This window comes from Gopherus flavomarginatus, chromosome 4 (genome assembly GCF_025201925.1).
Source record: "Gopherus flavomarginatus isolate rGopFla2 chromosome 4, rGopFla2.mat.asm, whole genome shotgun sequence".
In the NCBI taxonomy this organism is placed as follows: domain Eukaryota; kingdom Metazoa; phylum Chordata; order Testudines; family Testudinidae; genus Gopherus; species Gopherus flavomarginatus.
The window spans coordinates 155,557,310-155,579,691 of record NC_066620.1 but is presented as its reverse complement, the minus strand read 5'-3'; the positions used below and the strand labels follow the sequence as shown (position 1 = coordinate 155,579,691).

Sequence of the window (22,382 nt, the reverse complement as noted above, 5' to 3'; positions counted from 1 at the left end):
AATATTTCAAAGATGAAGAACAAGAAGTTTAAGTGTAAGAATGTATACAAATATTAATCATGTTTTCAGTTTGTTTCTACTATGAAGTCGCTAAAATGCACTGCGGAGTTCACTGTTTGTGGCATCAATTTTCAGTTCAAATATGCTGAATTAACAAGTTTTTTCTTTTAAAATGCCAGATTTGTACATTCCCATTGGGTTTTGTAAGACAACCTGGATACTTTCCTTCTCATTCACTATCAGCAATAAAGCCCATGGAGGCCACATTCTGTCATAAGTTATACTTGTATAACCTCTTTGTATGCAGGGGTATTGCACAGGTGTAACAGAAGAGATTTAAAACTTGCAACTAGAACTTAGTTAACAATTAGAGAAGAACCTAAATCAAGATTTATGTCCCATCATTGCACTGAATCTGCAGTGATAGTGAGTCAAAAGCCTTTATTTCTGTCACTGAAGTAAGTTAATAGGACTAACGTTTACAAAAACTGCTCCAAAAAAGGTGCCATTGTTGCATAGTTACCTTTCAGAGCAGGTCATTTTAAAGTGTTTTAACAAAAATCATGGGATGTCTTAAGACAAAAGCAACACTGGCCCACTTGTTTGCAACACCAACAAAGTGACCCACAATTGAATGTTCAGCTATCTGTCCATACATCTTGGTTTTTAGAATAGCACCTAACACTGTGGTATCTACTCTTTCTCCAAAGATGCCCCTTTAGAACAAATTGGGGGCACAATGGCAGTACAAAACAAAGCAGACTGCAAGTGCCCTGTTACACTAATTCAATAAATAAGATTATCCTTGGTTTTGCAACACTTGTTTCTCCTTCTCCAATATTTCTCTTTAAATCATTTATGTTATCATTAGCACAGTAACTTTCTTCTGTGTTTGTGTCACCTACTGATAATGCTGGTCCCTAACTACCCGGGTGTGTTGAAACAATTTTATTATGTCATGTAAATCTCACTTGCTAATACTGGGATGGTCTCTCTCTGAATTTGTGTAAGAACTTGGTCATACTCTTGCCAATGAAACACTACATACCTAGGATTACATTTAAACACTCAAGCTCAATATGCACATCTAAACAAGTAATTTCCCCTCAAATTTGCATGCCTTTTAAACAGTCAGCTTGTTATGCCATGACCAAGGGACATATTTTTATAAGTGTCTACACACATAATTTATACACATCCAAACCTGGGTTTGAGAGTACAGGTTAGGCACATAAAGAAGTTTGTGCACACTTAAAAATCCAAACCTGCATTTTGGAAATCTAGTTAGACACAATATTTGTATGTGGAAGAGGCGTCTTTATCAAACTGCAACATAAAAATCTACATAGTTATAATTTTGATCAGCATAAATTTAACCATGCATGCATTTTCATGATTTTTTTTTCCATTTAAACCTTGCAGAAAGTAAAATTTTTTATATTAGAAATAATAGAAATTACATCCTTCTGGCTATAAATAATTAGTTCAACCCTTACTGAAGCTTATCCCACGTACGTATTTTATTTCAGACCTCTCATTTTATTTTATTATATATAAAATTTGTATAATATGATTCCACCTGTGTTTTTGCTGTTTCATTTACAGTTGTACGAAGTCTACAGAAATCTGCTATTCATACTTCAATTCTTCCATTTAAACATTGCTAAACTTGTAAACTCAGGCCATGTCTACATCTAAAATTTTGCAGCGCTGGTTGTTACAGCTGTATTAGTACAGCTGTATAGGGCCAGCGCTGCAGAGTGGCCACACTTACAGCAACCAGCGCTGCAAGTGGTGTTAGATGTGGCCACACTGCAGCGCTGTTGGGCGGCTTCAAGGGAGGTTCGGGGAACGCGAGAGCAAACCGCGGCGAAGCTGGTCTCCTTTCCCGGTTTGCTCTCTCGTTCCCCGAACCCCCGAACAAGCAGGTCTCCTTCCCTGCGGTTTGCAGGGTGGTTCGGCGAACGCGAGAGCAAACCGGGAAAGGAGACCAGCTTCGCCGCGGTTTGCTCTCGCGTTCCCCGAGCAAGCAGGTCTCCTTCCCTGCGGTTTGCTGGGTGGTTCCGGGAACGCGAGAGCAAACCGCGGCGAAGCTGGTCTCCTTCCCCGGTTTGCTCTCGCGTTCGCCGAACCCCCGAGCAAGCAGGTCTCCTTCCCTGCGGTTTGCTGGGTGGCTCCGGGAACGCGAGAGCAAACCGCGGCGAAGCTGGTCTCCTTCCCCGGTTTGCTCTCGCGTTCCCGGAGCCACCCAGCAAACCTCAGGGAAGGAGACCTGCTTGCTCGGGGTTCCGGGAACGAGAGAGCAAACCGGGAAAGGAGACCAGCTTCGCCGCGGTTTGCTCTCGCGTTCCCGGAGCCACCCAGCAAACCGCGGCGAAGCTGGTCTCCTTTCCCGGTTTGCTCTCGCGTTCCCGGAGCCACCCAGCAAACCGCGGCGAAGCTGGTCTCCTTTCCCGGTTTGCTCTCGCGTTCCCGGAGCCACCCAGCAAACCGCAGGGAAGGAGACCTGCTTGCTCGGGGTTCCGGGAACGAGAGAGCAAACCGGGAAAGGAGACCAGCTTGATTACCAGAGGCTTCCTCCTTCCACGGAGGTCAAGAAAAGCGCTGGTAGGTGTCTACATTGGATTACCAGCGCTGGATCCTCTACACCCGAGACAAAACGGGAGTACGGCCAGCGCTGCAAACAGGGAGTTGCAGCGCTGGTGATGCCCTGCAGATGTGTACACCTTCAAAGTTGCAGCGCTGTAACTCCCTCACCAGCGCTGCAACTTTCTGATGTAGACAAGCCCTCAATATACAAAAAAGGAGCCTGCACTGTGTAGACTGAAATGTATGCTGAGATGTTTAAAATTAATACCTTTTGTGTTTTTGTCAATGTTTTCATCTCTGGGCATTTTTTAAAATACAGATTTTGACTCAATTTGATCCACTATATACTGTAGAGAATGAAGTACATTTGAAATAGCATTTACAGGTGTAATTTAAATTTCTTTTGAAAATAAGCATTCCAAATATATATACACAAATAGTTTATACAAACTAATACCTTTCCACTTTCTGACAGTAAATTTGTAGACATAGTTGAAAGACTGTCAATGCACTTGTTATTACCTGAAGAACTCTGAAAAGTTAGCTCAGTATCTAATATAAACATACAAAGTAATCAACAATAAAAACGTTTGCCTTTGAACTTGAGCAACAATATTTAGCATAACAATGTAAACAATTTATAATGTAGCCTACTGATTCAGAATCTTACATCTGAAGAACTGTTTCCATTTTCTAACTCTTCAGCAGGTCTGGCAGTTTCTTCCAATGCATATCTGGTACGGTAATTGTGCTGGTTTGCCTGTTGCTTTCTTGAGTCTCCAGTATCTAATATATGATCATGAGAATGGTTCTATAAGGATATGAAAATTATATAAGAATCAATATATACTTGAACACAAATGATTTTCAAAAAACCTCAGATTAGTATTCTGTTAATGAATTAAATTCTAATACTGCTTAGAAGTTCTTCTGGAATTCTGTAGTGGCAAAAATGTACATTTTACAAACAGTTCAAAAATCAGAAAATTAAGAACAAGGGTCAAGAAAGTCAAATGCTAATAAACGGAAACTCAATGAAAACCCATGCACATGTGCTTAAGAGCAGTAACTATCATTCAGCACATCCCTGGACCGCTGAATTTCTCTCATAGACATAAAAGGAAAATTTATCTTGACTTACCAAAAATTTCCTCAATCTTAATTACAAAGTCCAAAGAATGGCCTCTCAGCCTGCATACATCTATGTTAGACCTGTCAGTCACTGACAGAAGAGGGTGCCACCAGCTACACCGAAGAGCCTGCCACTGAAACAGGTTCCATTGCAATGGATATCCCTTGTGGACTGAAATTTATTAATGAGCTTATATGCACTAAAACAATAAACTGTAAATTTCTACAGAGCATTTCTTTATGAACCAATCTGAATGAACTGAAAGAGTAAGATTTATTATTTTGGCCAATGAAATACTCCAAATAAGGAATCGTGGAACCTGTGGAGCTTGTAACTCAGAGAAAGGAAATTTTTGGTAGTCAAGAAATGTTCCTATTCTCTTTGGTTTACAAGGTCCACAGATCTGTTAACCTAATGGGATTTTATCACAGTGTCCTCAGGCTGGCAATCTAGCAGAACTACATATGGGGTTAAAGACGCGTTCTCTCCTTCTAGAAGATCACAGCATCGAGTACCCTCCTATCAAAGTCAGCATCCATCAATGCCTCAATATCCAGCTTGTAAAATTTTGAGAAGGTATGGATGGACAGATTCCAGTTTGTAAGATCTTTCAGCCCTTGGAAGCTGCTACTATTCACAGCAAGTGAGCTTTGCTGCTGTTTTCTGGAGAGAGACTGAAGCTTAATGGATGCACTATATCAGCCTTCTTGAACTAGTAGATTTGTATACCCTTTTTCCCTTAGATGCCAAATAACAGAGAATATTAGAGTACTGGACTTTTGAATTATCTGTGTGCAAGAGATGTAGGTCTTGAGGCCTCTATGAACACATAACATCTGCTAGAACTCTCTTGGGTCAGATGCTTTTGAAAAAATAAGGAAATACAATTTGGGGAGTTCTGTGAAAATCCAAGTTAATTTTGTGGATAAAGGTCAATCTGTTCGAAGAACCACCTTATAATACTGGACTATGCTGTACTGTACTTCAACAGAAAAAAGTTTTAAACCCCAACCTCCAACACCCTCTAGGCAGAGATGATGGTTACCAGGAAAGCCATCTTGGTGGGGAGGAAATATATGCAGTCTTTCTGAAGGGTTCAAAAGGATGCAGAATCAGGGTATAAAGAGCAAAACTGAGGACCTTAGGGGAGCTCAATTAACCTTAGGAAACGCCTGACATCACAGCAAAGAGATTTTCTTCCTGCCTGTGGAGAAAAGTATCCTAGATAATGCAGCCACTTATCCTTTTAATGCTGAAACTGTAAGACCTTTGATCAGATCCTCCTTTGATCACTATCCCAAGATCTGTGATATAGATGCCAAAGGAGGAGAGAAGCTAAGTATCTTGCACCACCGCTTGAACTTCCACCTAGCCCAGAATAAATAATTTGTGGAAACTTTTCTAGATACCAGAAGAGTGGAGATTATACTTTCTGAGTATCCTCTCTCTCGTGGAAGAGTGGTCAAAATTCAGGCAAGTAAGTCTTAAGTACTCTTGACTGGAGTGACAAATTGGTCCGTGGGACGCCAACCCTATCTTAAGGAAGGACAATGGAGTTCAACTGGACCATACTGAGGAGATCAGAGAACCAGGGCCAATAAAAAGCCACTATTACCAATCAATGCCCTCTCCCTCTTTATATTCTGGATAGCTTTGTGTAACAGAGGAAAAGGAGATACATACAGAAGGCTGACTGATCACATCGCTGGGAGAGAGCATTTGTACCCTATTGCCCTTGGAACCCTCCTCATTGAGAGAAAAAGGAGGGGACTTTGCCATTTGTGTGTGATGCAAATGGTTCCATCAGAAGAATCTCAAAATTTCCTCAGCAGGAACTGAAACACTTGAGTGAAGATTGCACTATGCGTGATCTAGCTTTTCCCTGCTTAGCCAGATGGCAGCAATGTTTTATTTTTATTTGACTATGTAGAGTTTGGATGGACTAGAGATTTTGTTCCATCCAGGATATCAGAAGGTAGACCTCACTGCGCAGGGATGATGACTGCATTGTATTTGTTCATATATTCCATTGCACTGGTGGTGTCTATCATGATTAGTACATGGGAGTGTACCCTGGGACCACAGTGAATCGTTCTGGGCTCTTAATCAGTTTATACTGTTTCCTCTCATGTTTTGTTTAAGTTTCCTGTACTGCTTTGAGGCTAATATCAGATATAAGCCCTATTCTATCCAGCTTGGCCATGGGAAATCTCTTGTTAAAATGATATGCACAGAGAAAGTTGGACTCTCCTGGTGGGATGAACAAAAGGTGTAAGGAGGCAGGGACAGCGGACATGACTGGAGGAGGGTCTCATGTACACTTAGACTCGTTGCCCTGTGTCCACGTGTGATGTGAATATCCCCGACAATGTCATCAAGGAGCAAACGAAAACTTTTCAGAGACTGCAGGCCATCCTGAACAAAGCAGTCAATTTGTGTGTTCTCTCTCTCTCAAGAAATAAAAATTCTGAGAGATTGCGTGTTGATTTCAACCCTCATATGAGCTATACACTGCATGATGTTCAGATGGCTCTTTTCCCAGTTTAGAATGGCACAGTGGTCTTTGGGGATCAAGAGCGTTAGTACTACTGTGTCTCTGGATGCAACCCTTACCAACTGATAATCTAGGAGTTGACAGAAGCAAACTCCTCCCTCTGCCTGAGGACAGCTATCAAGACAAGTCTAACCTTTGTAAATAAGCTAGGGCTGTGGAGAGGCCAAAGTACAATGAGTTGCATTGGAAATGCTAGGATTTAAAGCCCCCAAATAGAGAAATTTGTAGCAAGACTGATGAACGGGGACACTAAAGTAAGCATCTTTCAAATCTATCATCACCAAGGGGTTATTTAACATTTCCATCTTGTATCTCAGCTTTCTCAGGAATGTACTGAGATGCTTCAGGTCAAGCGTTGCCCTACTCACCTCTAATTTCTTTTTGACCAGGAGCAAAAGGGAGTACACAAACCTTGTCACCTCTCTATGGCTAGGACTGCTTCTATTGCCCCAGTTTGCTGGAGATGAAAGACAGCTGACAGCATTTCCCCATTCTTCTTAGGGTCCATGGGACTGGGAGAAGGGATAAATCTGGAAGGAGGGAGACTGAGCGGATCCCTCTCTCTGGATAATCTCTATAACTCAATTGTCAGAGATGATTTAAGGCCAATGACCTGCAAACAGGAGGAGATGACCATTAATGTTCTAGTCCACACCAAACTACTTTGGCAGTGAGTCATGTTCAGGAGGACCAGACAGTCCTGTGGATATCTCATCCCTGCACTGGTTAGCTCTGAATCTAGACCATTTTCCCCTTGGAGAAGCTAATGAAAGATCCAATTTTTTTATTTGATGTATATAGTCCAGGACTAGTGATGGAGTAGAGGTGGTGTTTCTGATTTGTTTGTTCTGGCACCATGTATGGAATCTCTTTCATTTGGGGAGGCAGGCTGAGCGTGTAGTTGACCATCTGCTGTTTAGCAAGACATTCTTCTCCTCTTCTGAGCAGGTCATCTCCTCATCTTGGAACCTTGGTGGAGCCAGGCTCTCAGGTGGAGTACCTCCAGGTTCGGGTGCAAGACCTGGCATGTATCTTGTGACACACCATGTGGAAAAATGTGCTGTGAACATACCGACATCTGCTTCAGGTATAGGAATCAAGTTTGTCTGTGCCATGTGAGAGCTATCAAGATGACCTTGGATTGGTCGATCTTAATCTTTTGTATGAGCCTGGACAACAACGGGGTAGGAGGGAAAGTGTAAAGGAGAAGAGCATACCATCTGAGGAGGAAGGCAGCACCCATAAATCCTAGCCCCAACTCTGCTCTGGAACAAATGCTAGGTGTTCTGACTTATGGCAAATAGATCTATGGTGGGAAATCCCCATTGTCAGACTGTGTCTTATATCACAGAGGTATTTATTTACCACTCATGATTGTGGGAGAACTTTCGGCTTAATATGTCTGCTGTGGTGTACTGACATCCTGGTAGGTAGAAGGCTGATATGGTGATATTGACCAGTTCCTCAGTCTTGATGCCTCAGTGCAGAGGGAGTATGACCTCGCTCCTCCCTATTTTTTTATATAGAGACGTTGTCCATCAGGATCTGTATGGGTTTTGGTTTTGATCATGGGCAAAAAGTGTGCAGATGCGTTGTGAACTGCTTGCAGTTCCACTATGTTTATGTGCACTGCTGATTCCAGAGGAGGGCCTGGAAAGGCCAAAAGGCAGTACCTTGTACTGACAGTGATCTTGTCCCAAAACAAACTGGAGGAACCACCTGTGCAGTGGATGTATGGCAATGTGGAAGTATGAGAATTGCAGGTCGAAGGCCAAAAATCAGTCCCCTCATTTCAGTGTTGGGATTATTGTTGCTAAAGTAACCATCCTAAACCGTTGTTTTAATGAATTTGTTTAGGTTTCTCAAATTGAGAACGGGATTCCAACCCCTGGTATTTTTCTGGGTTTAGAAATAATGGGAATAAAATCCCTTCCCTCTGTATTATACCAGTACTGGCTCTACTGCACCCAATCGCAGGAGATGGTCTACTTCCTGTCTCAGAAGGTAAGCTTGTGAGAGGAGTCCCTGAAGGGGGATTGGGTGGGGGGAAATGGAGGTGAACTGGATGGAATAATCAGTGGTGATAATTTCCAGCACTCATTTGTCAGAAGTAATAATTTGCCATGCTGGGTAGAATGGTGTCAAATGGTCGCTAAAGGGATGGTTGGTAGAAAGTAGTTTTAGAAACAGGAGTTGGGGGAGGTCTCTCGGGCCCCTGATCAAACGCTCAAATGTGATGTTTCGATACAGGTTGTTGTGACATAGGAGGCTGAGATGGGAGTGGTTTACATCTTGTGGATGTCTGCTTCTGCCTCTGGGTATTGTATTTCCTCTGTGGGTATGTGTAAGGCCTGGTCCACACTACGGCGTTAAATCGATTTAAACAGCGTTAAATCGATTTAACGCTGTACCCGTCCACACTACAAGACACTTAAATTCGATTTTAAGGAGTCTTAAAATCGATTTCTGTACTCCTGCTCAACAAGAGTAACCTTAAAATCGATATTACTATATTGATTAAGGGTTAGTGTGGACGGAAATCGAAGTTATTGGTCCCATTCTTTTACTGAGCTACCCAGAGTGCACCGCTCCGGAAATCGATGGTAGCCTGGGACCATGGACGCACACCACCGAAGTAATGTGCCCTAGTGTGGACGCGTAAAATCGATTTTATAAAACCTGTTTTATAAAATCGATTTTATTAATTTTGATTTTACTCTGTAGTGTGGACGTGGCCTAATAAGACTCTGGTCTTGAGCACTGTGATGGATAACATCTGCCTTGTTTTTATGCAGGAATGTAGATGCCTAAAGACTGAAGAGTCACTCCAGAGCCTTTCAACATGTGGAGGGACTCATCATTCTTATCTGCAAATAACTTTAGACCTTCAAAGGGGAGATCCTCTATGGTGGATTGCACCTCCTTTGGGAATCCAGACAAGGAGAGCCAAAAGGCCCATCACATCACCACGGAGATTGAAATGGATCTTGCTGTCATGTCTGCTGAGTTTAAGGATGCCTGCAGAGCTGTTCTTGCCATGAGATGGCCTTCAGAGATAACTGACCTAAATTGATCTTTTTTGTCTTCAGGGATGAAGCCAATAAATTCTGACAGTTTGGAGTAATTTGCGTGATTGTTTTTGCCATCAAGGCTTCATACCTGGCTATTCTGAACTGCAATGTTGCTGATGAACAGGCCTTGTTATGAAAAATATCCAGTATTTCCCACTCTTTACCATACAGGGTGATCCTCAAATGGTGTTGCTTGCCCTGCTCGTTGACTACCTCTACCACCAATGAGTTTGGCTGGGGGTGTAAAAATAAAAATTCTAGGTCCTTCAATGGGATGTAATACTTCATATCTGCCCTTTTACATGTAAGGGGATTTGTTGCAAGTGTCTACCAAACGGTCTTGGCGGGAGCCATGAGTGCCTCATTTATGGGAAGGGCAATTTTGGAGACATTAGTGGAGACATCCATGGATGTCCATTACCACCCCTGGAAGCCGGCTCTGGAATAGTGTCCTGGCTGTTCATGTAGAGCTGGTTTGATGATTCCGTGGATGGGTGAAGAGTGTTGTGAGAAATAAACATCTCCCTCCTCATTGTCCTCCTCGATTAAAAAAGGAGGGGCAGATCTGTTTTTTGGTGTCAGTGATGAATGTACTGACACTGCATCGATATCTAGAAGAAGTGATTCCAGGGCTGCAGTATCTAATAAGTCCTTATGTCAGAGAAATAGCTGCGTTCCAAGAGATCTCAGCACTGAAGATGGCATCTGCAGGAATTGTTGTGGTACTCGGAGTGGTTGCGATGCTGAAAAGATAGGTGCTGAGGGTGCATATACTAAAGGAGACAAAGTAGATGTCGTTACCGGTGTCTCTGTGCTACGCACAAGAGAGCCATAAGATGGCACCGTAAGCTGAGGCACTGCAGAGGTGCTGGGTACCGAGTGTTTCACTGCTGCAGTCCATGCTGTGGTAGAAGGGGCAATCTTGTCTTTGCTTCCTTCTGAGAGTTTGCCCAGTTAGGACCTTTGGCTTTAGCAGTACCAGGGGTACCAGACAAGCCTGCCAACTCATAGGTACTTAGCCGTGGCATGGCTGGTACTGATGATGTGGAGAGAGTTGGCGATCACTTCTTTTTTGAGGATCCCTTTGTAGGAAAAGTGGTAGGTCTCCACCCTTTTTCTGGGAGACAGGTCCCTCCCGTGCAGAGTCAGTGAGGGAGGTCTGTTGGGAGCCAAGGTAGGTGACCGGGAGGAGTTCACAGTCCTGGGTCAGAGGCCAGGAGGAGAGACTTCTCCATAAGGATTAGTTTAAGTTTAAGGTCCCATGCTTTCCTGGCACAGGCCTTAAGGTTGTGGCAATGGGAGCACTTCTGAGGTAGATGCATTTCCCCAATGAGCAGACACGCTGGGAATGTCCGTCAGACTGGAATTGCCTCTCAGCAGAAGAGGCAACGTTTAAAGCCAGAGACCCATGCATTCTCGGATGAAAACATAAAATTAAAACTATTTTTTTTAAATGAGGAGAAAAACAAAGGGAAAAGAAAGTCTAACTACTACACTATACTGCTAATCCAATATCTAAGGGTAAGTCGTGCAGAGACACTGCCGGAGCTCTGACTTGGACCAAGGGCAGCTGAGAACGAACTGAAGGGGGGGTTGGCTGCACAGCGCTAGTTAACCACCGCTACAGGTGCGAGATGGAGAGAGCAGAGCACATGTGCAGCCAAACCGAGTACTGCTGTCGAAATTCTCCAACTAGACGTTAAAGGATGTACAATCATCTGAAGTGCAGCATCCACAGGGACATCACTCAAACAAGAGCCCAACAGTTTCATGGAAGTTCAGAGAGCTGGAGGTATGAATAATCTTACACCCCAATGAATTATTTGAACCAGTAAGCTTTAATTAAGAACCTTCCTTGATGTTACTCCTCAAGACACTGACATATGATTGAAAAAAAAATCAATCTGAAGTGCAACTCTATTTGAAAAGGGACAAAAATGGCACTATGGGGTTCTATATTTACTGGGTCTTACTAATTCCATAAAAAAAAAATGTACTCATTTATAGGTAAAAAGAGGTTTATTCTAATTGCGTAGACCAGGGGTCTCAAACTCAAATGACCACGAGGGCCACATGAGGACTAGTGCATTGACACAAGGACCGCATCACTAACACCCCCACTCGCTGCCCCTGGCCCCGCCCCCACTCCACCCCTTCCGTGAGGCCCCGCCCTTGCCCTGTCTCTTCTCCACCTCCTCCCCGCTACTCCCCCCTCCCTCCTAGAAAGTGCTAAGCACCACCAACAGCTGTTTGGCAGCGGGAAGCACATGGAAGTAGGCAGAAAAAAAAAGAGCAATATAGTAGTATAGTACTAAAATATAGTATGCTATTAAAAGTTAATTTATTAACTTTTTTATTAACTTCTTTAACTGTAATGTAAAAAGTCACTGCTAATTTTGACAGTCATTTCATTTTTGGCCACTTAGCTGGCAGCATTTTGCATCAACCAGAGCATCAGTTTTAGGTTTGATATCCTGAGATGAAACTAATCTCAAGGTTGGTTTCAAAAGTTCATCAGTGAGCCTCGGGGCATTGGAGAGGCTCAGGACTAGGGCAGGGGAAGGGAAGCCTGCCCTGGCACAAGCGGAGGGGGACACTAGGACCCTGTGGCAGCAAGTGATGCCGGAAGCCAGCAGAGCTGAATGGAAACAGCATGAGCAGCAGGCTCCAGGCAGTGAAGGGGCAGCAAGTGAGGCTGGGGGACACTTGGGGGAAGGCGTGTGGGGGTGGCAAGCAGGGCCAGGGGAGAGACCTAGCCCCAAACATTGGGGAGCAGCTGGGGGGGAACTTAGCTGCCATACAAAATAACTTGGGGGGGACGGAGGGGAATTTTGACACTGACAGGAACTAACTGGGCGGGAGGCATGTAGGGAGCTTGGCGCGCCGCATGGAAGACCTCTGAGGGCCACATGAGGCACCTGGCATAGACTGAGTAGACTGCTGGTGCTTCATCAGTTGAGACTGAGACAACATCTTCTAATCTTTTCTCGTTCTGGCTACCCTTTGTCATGCTTGTCAGTATCTCCTTGTTAGGAAACCATCTCATCTCTTTGGAGGCTGACCGCGTGGCTGTTTCTGTTCTCACGGATACCACTCGGATATAGCTGCGGTCCATCTGTTGTCGCTGAGTCGGGCCACATGTCCCGCCCACCACATTTTGCTGAGCCTGCTTTCAACAATGTCTCACACTCCAGACCATTGCGTAACTATTTTGTTGGGGATGTGACTGCGGAGCGAAACGCCCAAAAATGTTCGTTCTATCGCCTTGCTGTCAGTTGATGTTCCTCAATCTTTGTCAATGACCATGTTTCACTGCCATATAACATCGTTGGAAGCATGGTCGAGTTGAAAAGATTCGCATGAGTTGTTTTGCTCATCTTTCCTTGGAGGATGTCCTTGTTGTCACTAAATGCACACCATCCAGGTTTTTTTCTGCATGACAGTTCGCCTTTCTGATCATGGCACACGTTGACTTCCTGACCCAAATAAATGTATTCATCAACCTCTTGGATCTGCTCTCCTCCAAGAGTTATTTAGGTTCTTGGAAGAACACCTGATCTCATGTATTTCATTTTCGACCAATTAATTTTTAACCTGACTTGACTACTTTTCACGTTCAGTTATTTAAGTATTCTCTCGGGCTGGGCTGTATTTTCGCTATCAGCACTATATCATCTGCAAACCTGAGACAGTTTAGCCACTTGTCGTTGATATTAATCCCATCTTTCAAGTCTGCTCATCGAAAAACCAATTCAAGACAGGCTGTGAATAATTTTGGTGAAACTGTATATCTTTGTTTCAGACCTCTCTCAATGGGGATCCAGAGGGGAGTATCAAACAGCGATATGTCCGTGCTACAGCCAGAGTTCGCTTCCTTTAGTAATGTGATATATTTCGCACTGATGCCCTGTTCTGAAAGAGCTTCAAGCATAGCGTTAGTCTCTATACTGTCGAATGCCTTCTCATAGTCCATGAAGGCAATGCACAAAGGGAATTTATATTCCCTTGAACGCTCTAGTAGTTGGTTTAGAGTGAAGAGGTGGTCTATCATGCTATAATTCCTTCGAAAGCTGGCCTGTTCTCTAGCTTGGTGTTCATCCAGGTTTCGCGATAGTTGCTTTGTTATTATTTTCGTGAACAATTTATAGACATGTGAAAGCAGGCAGATCAGGCGATAGTTCTTTAGATTTTCTCAATCACCTTTCTTAGGCAACAAGATGGTATTGGACTCTTTCCAGCTGGATGGTACCGTCTAGATTTCCAGGTAGCAGCTAAACCTTTGGGTGAGAGCTTTACAAAGTTCCTGACCTATTGCATTAAGCACTTCTGCTATCAGACTGTCGTTACCTGGAACCTTCCCCTCTTTCATTTGATGGACTGTGTGGCAGACTTCACTAATGAGAACCGGGAGTATGTGTTCATCAGTTTGCTGAAGTGATGGCATTGGGACGTCTATACGGGATGCAAACAGCTGGTTATAATAATCCCTATCTTCTAACTGATAACTGTTAAAAATCATCCTGGACTCTGCAGGTCAAGTTGTATTCTTTCCTTGGCATACTTCATTAACAGTATTAAATATTCTTCAGGTTAAATGAAACTCCATTAGCCCTTCAGAGGAATCAGGTATATGCATTTTTATATATTAACCAGATCAAAAGGAGGACAATATAATCTAACTTTAGTATGGGTACGTCTACTTCATTTCCAGCCAAGCTGTAGATTTCGTTGAAGGAGAACACGTATGATAATGATGCTAGGCCTCTTTCTACTAGATCAAATTCAAAACCAAAATATAAATAGACAGGGGTAAGATTTGGTGTTCCCTCAGTTCTGACAAAGAGTGACTACGGAACTCTTTGGGCTACAGGTATGCTGGTATAATTTCCCTATGTGAACACACTATTCTGGAATAATTACTCTACTTTGTAAGTAATTTCTCTATGTACACAAGCCCTATGACTATATTTGTATTTAGATTCCTCCTCAACTGATGCCAAAAATGCATTATGGCCTTTCCCTGTACCAATTTTATTAATGTTTCTTTGTGAAATATTTTATGTTGTAACCCAAAACATTACATACAAACCTACCTGATCCTCCTCTTTCATAGCCTCTGAAATATCTGTTGAAAAATAAAATATTTTAAAAAACTTACCTCCACCTCTTCATTATTATTTTAATGCATTTTTATAATGTGAATAGGTGCTTCAGAAAAGAGAAGAAGGAAAGCATTTTAAAATCTATTTTTGTACTGTTTATTTTTTCTCGACTAGTTCTATATATTTTTTTCTATTTGAGTCTTCTTAAATATTCATAGCACATAGAACAACTTGCTTGTTTAAAGTACAAATACTGTGCACTAGTGCATATACTTTGGGAATATCTAGTGATGAGAACTTTGGTTGAAAGTGACAGTACCTTCTAGAAATTTATGACATTTAAGTTCGTATATCAGTAGTTTACCAGCTACCTGCTCTGCCATCTCCTGCACCTAGAGCCCCAAGTTCTCAGCCATGCACTGGAGAAGGGCTTGATGCTCCTTAAAGTCATTCGGTGGTCTAGCTCTGGAAAGGTTCCACAACTGCTTCATCCAGGGATGATGAGGAAGACTGGACCGCTGGTGGAAGTGCTGGAGTCTTGACCATCGTGAGAGAAGGAGACTAAGGGGTGGGCATAGGTTCCTCCACCTCGACCTCAGAATGGGTTTCTGGTACAGGTGCAGGTGGGGCCGCCAACCACTGCTCCAATGCAGTCACCGAGATGTGCTGCGAAAGAGGCATTGTCACAATTGGTACGACCCACGCACTCCAATAAGGCCAATGCACTGGCCACTGGCTGTGCTGCCTCTGCAGTGCCACAGATGGCAGAGTAGGCTCCGGTGTTCAATCACGACGATGGGACCTGGGCGATGGGCTGAACTGGCCCTCTATATTGGAGGAACCACCTTCCGACGACCAGGGAGGAGCCATCGAAGCCAGAGTTTGCTGGAGAGGGTCCAGAGAAGAGCAATAAGAACGATTAAAGTCTTGAGAACATGACCTATGAAGGAAGGCTGAAAGAATTGGTTTCAGAGAAGCAGCCATGTTAGTCTGTATATATCTTCCTGCTGTATTTTCCACTGCATGCATCCGATGAAGTGGGCTGTAGCCCATGAAAGCTTATGCTCAAATAAATTTGTTAGTCTCTAAGGTGCCACAAGTACTCCTGTTCTTTTTTTTTGAAAGAATTGGGTTTGTTTAGTTTGAAAAAGAGAAGACAGAGGGGAAATAATAGCAGTTTTCAGGTATCTAAAAGGGTGTCATAAGGAGGAGGGAGAAAACTTTTTCACTTTAGCCTCTAAGGACAGAACAAGCAGCAATGGTTAAACACTGGAATAAATTGCCTAGGGAGGTTGTGGAATCTTCATCTCTGGAGATATTTAAGAGTAGGTTAGGTAAATGTCTATTAGGGATGGTCTAGACAGTATTGGGTCCTGCCATGCGGACAGGGGACTGGACTCGATGACCTCTCGAGGTCCCTTCCAGTCCTAGAATCTATGAATCTATAACCGGTCGTGGCTACCGGCAACTGCTGACCAGGTATAACTGACAAGTGACCGTACTGGGGAGAGCAGAACGGAGACTAGTGTCGAGATAGGGAATCTTTCCACTGCTCTGGCGATCAGGACTGATGCCTAGAGGACGACTGGCGTGGGAATGAACTGTGCTGTGAATAGTAGGGAGAGCATCAACCCTGTGCCACTGAGTAGTGCCAAGGGGATCTGTATGTCAGCCTGGCCGACCAATGATGAGACTGGGACCTGGCCCGGGATTCCCAACATGGTGGAGAAGATCAATGTCTTCTGTCCGGTGACCAGAAGTGTTTCCCTTTCCCCTGAGGTGTCTTAATGGTGGGCTTCTCCTCCTGGGGAGACTTAGCCGGGTCCTACTGCACCGAGGTCGTCATTGGAGCACATGGAGACCTGAGCTCTCTCTGCACCTGCAGAGCCTGGGATGACAACGGTCAAGGCAGGGCTGTGGGTCTCAAACCACTCCCAAGAGTCGGTGGCAGATCTTTTAGAGGGCTGAGAGCACCAACTGGAAAGGCACAATTGCATGGCTCTGGAGTAGCCCGGGGCCAGACCCGTGTCCCTTGGAAGATGATCCCTAGACCTTCTTGCTGGGTACTGGGGAGCGCTTCTTGGCCTTCTTCAGCACTGGCGATGGCGAACAGTGCCATGAGCAGCTGGGTGCCAGCAGTGTGCTATGCAAGGAGGCCAAGGTGCTTGGTGCGTTCTGGATGGCTCAGATGTTGGGTGGAGGGCAGACTTCATCAGGAGAGTCCTAAAGTGGATATCCACTCCTTTTGAGTGCAGGGCCAAACGTTTTTGCAGATCTGGCACCTCTCCTTAACCTGTGACTCCCCCAAGCATTTAAGAAAGCTGCTATGGGGGTCACTCAGAAGCATAGGCCTGTTGCATTCTGAGCAGGACTTAAACCCAGGAGACTGGCAAAGTCCCCACTGGGTCCCTAACTACTAACTAAAACACACTTAACTACTTACCGCTATCAAATGCAAACTATGTACAAAGGCCCTAAGGCATGAAGTTCAAAAAGAGAAACTGCTAGTTCTTGCTAAGCAAGAAAGACACTCTGACTTACCACCACAGATGGTAAAAAGGAACTAAGAAGGCAAAGGACTGGCAGTGTCTGACATACCACTGCATGAGCACGAGTCTGCAGCTTTCACAGCAGCACGGTGTGAGAGGGAACCCAGGCTGGTGAGTGAGAGGGATCAGTGGTACCCCAGTTCCAGGTGGCATCCTGGGGGAATCTGTCACAATTATCTCACCCACGTTGTCTCTCTAATAAGAACCATTACAGAATAGTAACAAGATCTTTGAAAATGCATATAGTCTCAAATGAATCTTTCTTCGGAAGCTTGTCTTGTAACACACCCGAGACCTAATAATTTCAAAGCCCCTCAGCAATTATACCTACACTTTACTATCCTTTTTACCAGCCTAGAATTTAGTAGAGCTAAGGATAGGAGCAGTTTGAGGGGAAGAGGGCATGAAAAGGATACCAATCTTCTTTTCAGAGATTCCATAAAACAATGAGTACCTAATTTTGGAGGGATTTACATAAATCTGAGAATATGATAGAGAGAGATCATTTGCTTGATGTGAACTTCAACACCACTAGGGTGATTGTTGCGGATGTACATAAGTCATCAGCAACCTCCCTGTGAGTGGGTACCTTACCAGCCCATCTCTGGAAATATTTTACCTGGACAAGGGGAGGCCACCTGACCAATTCCTTATCCTCATACTCATTGACATATCATAGTTACCTCAGATACTGAGATGAATGAAGGACAGGTGGATACCTGCAACCCACTGTAACAGGGGGACTGAAGAAAGAGCAAAGGTCAATAGCACAAGTCAAGCGGGATTTCAAAGGGGACTGAACAAATACAAGGATAAAAAAAATACAAAAACAGGATACGGATCCTTCTGATTCAAGGCAACCTCTAACTGAGGAACCTAAGAAGAAACTGACACACTACGCCCCATATTCTTCATAAAAATATTGTCATACTATGATTATAGCATATCTAAGATGTATTTTATGCAAGATGACTTGTGAGATATCACTGGAAAGGTTATGATTTTCTGAATATAATTATTCTATTTGTATGCATTTATCATTTCTGTATCTGAAGTTAGGAATACTGACTATGTAACAATTACAACTGGGTTTACACCTGGGGAACGTCCACGGGACAGAATGCAATCAGTCTGGACGGGCCATTAGGGAGAACAATAGGACTTTGAAGATGCTAATCTCCCACCTTCCTGAGAAGCTTCTTGGGATGCTACAACCACCTTTGGCTCATGGCTGCTCTGACACTGCAAGGTCATGTAATTAAGTCTTCTGGTACTGGATTCCATGACAGAATACCAGTATTTTGGGGGGGGGGGGTAAGGTGGGGGCGGCACAGTGGAAAACAAAGGGATCCCACCATATGTAAAACCCATTTAAGACAGGGGAGTGACTTAGTCAGTGTTCATTCTTAACTGAATCTCCATCAGCATGACTGCTGGAAACATCTAAGAAATTAGGACAAAAGAGGGTGAGAAGAGCTGAGCCCAGGCTGGAAAAAGGCGTCTGGCCTTTGAAAAAAATGCCTAAAACAACATTTAGGGTGAGATATTACTATTTGTAACCAGTTTCTTTAGTGTCTTAAGCTTACATTGCGGTTTTTATTTGCTGGGTAATCTACTTTGATCTGCTATCCCTTAGTATCTCTTACAATCTTGTGTAGTTAATAAACTTGTTTCTGTTTTCTCTAAACCAGTTTGTGGAATTCATAACTGGGGGGCAAAAAAGCTGTGCATATCTTCGTCCACATTGAGGGAGGAGTCGAATTTCATGAGCTTACACTGTATAGTTCTCTGTGCAACGCAAGACAATTTTGGGTTTGCACCCAGAGGGTGTGCGCGCTTGAGTGCTGAGCAATTGCCAACTGAATCTTCCCATGCAGTTGACTTCAGTTTTCTATGTCTTTCTGCAGTTGGGTGTGGCACTACCTGTGTGTGTGCTGGAGGAGGTTTGAGGGCCTGGTTCAGCAGGATAATGTAAAGGAGCCTAGATTGGTGGAATAGGCAGGTTAAGTGGCACCCCAGTATACCAGGTGACACCCTGAAGTGGGGATAACCCATCACAGAAACCTCCCTTTTGGAAAGGTTATTCCAAAATTGCCCACTATGAGGTTGCTTGCCTCTTCCTCTGAAGGCTTTAGTACTGATCACTGTAAGACAGAGAACACTGGACTACATGGGCTACTGGTCTGCTCTGGAATGGCAATTCTTGTATTCCAATGCAACTCTGGATGACTGTGGACTAATCACACCTCTGATGTGACCTGATGTGAACACAAGGACCAGCAGGAATCCTTTGACTGCTTTCTGAGTTGCTACTCACCACTCAAGGAGTGGAAAGGGTGCTAGTGTTGTGATAGCCAAGCAAATTAAATGAAGTCTGTAAAAGGGGAACTACTAATTCCCTGTTTGGAGTTCTGATAAACCATTGGTGGGCCCTTGCCTAGCTCTAACTGCCTCCAAATCCCTAAGGGACAGCATAATTTTTATTTCTCCAGACAAAGTGTTCCAGGACACTGAAAGTCTAATTTAAAATGTCATACAGGCCCTTCAAAAATACAAGCACCCCTTCAAGCTCTATTTCAAAAATATATTTTTTTAAAAGGCATAAGGGTCTAGCAATGATATGTCCCTAGTATGTATGGGTCTCAGACCACTACTCACCCCCACTCCCACAGTCCTGCTGCTGCTCATGTCTACTATGAAGAAATGTTTTGATATTGCCAGATGCATCAGACCTATATTTTAAAAAATCCCTCAAAGAACTGCTTATGAGAGGAGGTACTATTATGGAAAATATTTTGTCACACTTATTATCCCTGTTTATATAGGGGATCTGACTGGAGGTTACTCAAGGCATAACTTTTAAACACAAAATTGTGATGTACATGTTAGACAAAGTTTTCTTCCACTTGTGCAACTTAAGCAATATGCACTCTTATTCATCTGTGACAACCTCAAACAGCAATACATGCCCTCATGACCAAGATGCATAATTACAGTAATTTCCATTTGACAGGACTTCCAGAAACACAACTCATTGCTTGTAAAGAACATTATAGCGTAGTGACAGCTCTGATATAGTTAAGACTAGATTTCTGTTTTTAGCACCTTAACTCTATTTCCTGGTTTTCACATCTCTGAGTTTTGCTGACACAGACATTCTGAAAGAGCAATAAGCTGTCACTGGACAATACTAACTCTGTGTTAAAAGTTATTTGCCATTTAATAATATAACATGAATAGAGAGGTACTCTCTCAATAGCTGTAAATAAATAAAAACATAGTATGCCCCGTTTCCTGTTTTAATTTAAACTGAAGTGAGAAGTTGGAGATATCTGTGGGCTCAATATACCAAAGTAAGTCTTACGGCAATTTCTGTAATAAAATATGGATGACTATTTACCTTAGAGAAAGAAGGTATTTTGTTCTCTCTTGGAACATGACTTGTAATGTGCTTCTTTTTCTCTTCTGATCTATAAATCTTTATTTCTTCTTCTCCCTTTGCTGTTCTCCATTCCTCCTGTCTACTGGAAGAAAGAAATTAAGAAATGTTAATTTCAGAGTTTCCAGGCTTAGGCCAAAGTCCTATAGTCAGAGATCCTTTTCTTGATGATTTCTATGTGTGAAGTAGTATAGGATGATTATCAAGTTCTTGTGTTAAACAATGGTTACTTACCCTACAGTAACTGCAGTTCTTCAAGATGATGTTGCCAGTGTGGATCAAATTATAGATGCATGTGTCTCTCACTCGCACAAGCTTGGAATATTAATAGTAGTGTCTGGCAGAGCCACACATACACCTTGTGCTTCCTTTAGGTTCCATGCAAGGACACAGAGGGTGGGGCGGCCCTAACCCTTCCTCAGCTTCCTCAAAATTCAAAGCCAGTGATAGCTTAGGACCCCAAAGTGTGGGTGGAGGGTGGGTCATAGGGTCCACACTGACTATATCATCTATAAGAATCACAGTTACTGTAGGGTAAATACATGCTCTCTTCTTTGAGTATCTGTCAGTGCGGCTCCCACTGTAGGTGACTGACAAGCAGTATCCTCTTCAGTATGCTGGGCATGAGGAATATCAACTGCATCAGTCAAACAGAGACTGGAGTACAGGTCTCCCAAAGTTTGCATTTGATCTAGAAGTAAGTCAAGTGTATGTCTGACAAATGTGAGTGGGCTGGTTCCACAAAGCAGCCTTGCAGATTTCAGATATTGGTACGTTCCAGAAACATGCTGAGGATGCTGCTTGAACTCTGGCAGAATGAACCTTAACTGTCAGTCGGAGAGGAATATCAAGCAATTGGTAGCACTATGAGAGACAGTTATCCATTTTGAAAGTCTTGGGGATGATATGGCTTGACCTTTCGAGCAGCCACCTATAGCTACAAATAGACATGAAGATTGTCTGAAAGATTTGGTCCTGTCAACATAGTATCAAAGGCTTTAGATACATCCAAGGTGTGGAGTTTCTTCTCCCCTTGTATATAACATGGCTTTGCGAAAAACACAGAGTAAATTGATTGATTCAAATGGAATTTCAAAACCACCTTGTGGAAGAATTTTGCATGAGCTCTCCCTGCCATTTTATCTCTGTCAAATGAAATACATTAAGGTTCTGCTATGAGTACCTGAAGCTTGCTGACTTTTCTGTCTGAAATGGTGGTGACCAAGCTTAATATTTTCAGAATAAGATAGTGGATGGAGCACTCCAAGAAGTGCTCAGAGGGGTGCTCCTTAAGTCTGTGAAAGATGACACTGAGATCCCATGCTGGAGCAGGGACTCTGACCAAAGTATAAGCATGTTTAAGAAATCTAGATACCACTAGTTAAGAGAAGACCAAAACCAACTGAATCAGTGCATGATACATCGATATTGCTGCCTGATGAACCTTAAATCAAACTGAATGAGAGCCCACAGTGCAGAATTGCAGTAAGTAGCGTTGTGATAACTGGGCCTACAACTTTACTCTAATTATGAGCTCAACCGTAAAAAGTATGTAAAAGTTCACAAAATGTCACAATAACCTATAACAAATAAATGTTGATGGGGAAAAGTACAAAAGGGAGACAGACTGAATTAGTCTAAACAAAAACACCTATTACTCCAACTCAAGGACTGTGTTGAAATCATGCTTGTTAAAAACAGAGATGTGGAACCAAAAATGAATCAACCAGATGAACATATATTAGGCCTAACTGGTGGACAGATAACAAAACCATCACTCTCTTTTTAGGTCCTTAACAAAGATGATTTTGGGGGGAAAAGATGAAAGAACAAATGGAAGCTACTAGAACGAGATTCACCATTATGGCTGCCACCCCTAGCTACCACTTACTGAGATCTGCCCTTTGTCACCCTGATCTGGAGAAATGACCTAAACAGACCAAGCT

The 22,382-nt window shown here is 43.2% G+C and overlaps 1 protein-coding gene across 3 annotated transcripts in view; it reads right to left on the bottom strand.

Moving 5' to 3' along the window:
- Positions 1–22,382, bottom strand: part of PHIP (pleckstrin homology domain interacting protein) — a 339,268-nt gene that overhangs the window by 111,544 nt on the left and 205,342 nt on the right. For all 3 annotated transcript variants that reach the window (XM_050950076.1, XM_050950077.1, XM_050950079.1), the window contains 2 exons: positions 20,398–20,521; positions 3,260–3,400 (listed from right to left, as the gene is read on the bottom strand). In XM_050950076.1, the coding sequence (XP_050806033.1) occupies positions 3,260–3,400; positions 20,398–20,521 (265 nt within the window). The remainder of the gene's footprint in view (positions 1–3,259; positions 3,401–20,397; positions 20,522–22,382) is intronic.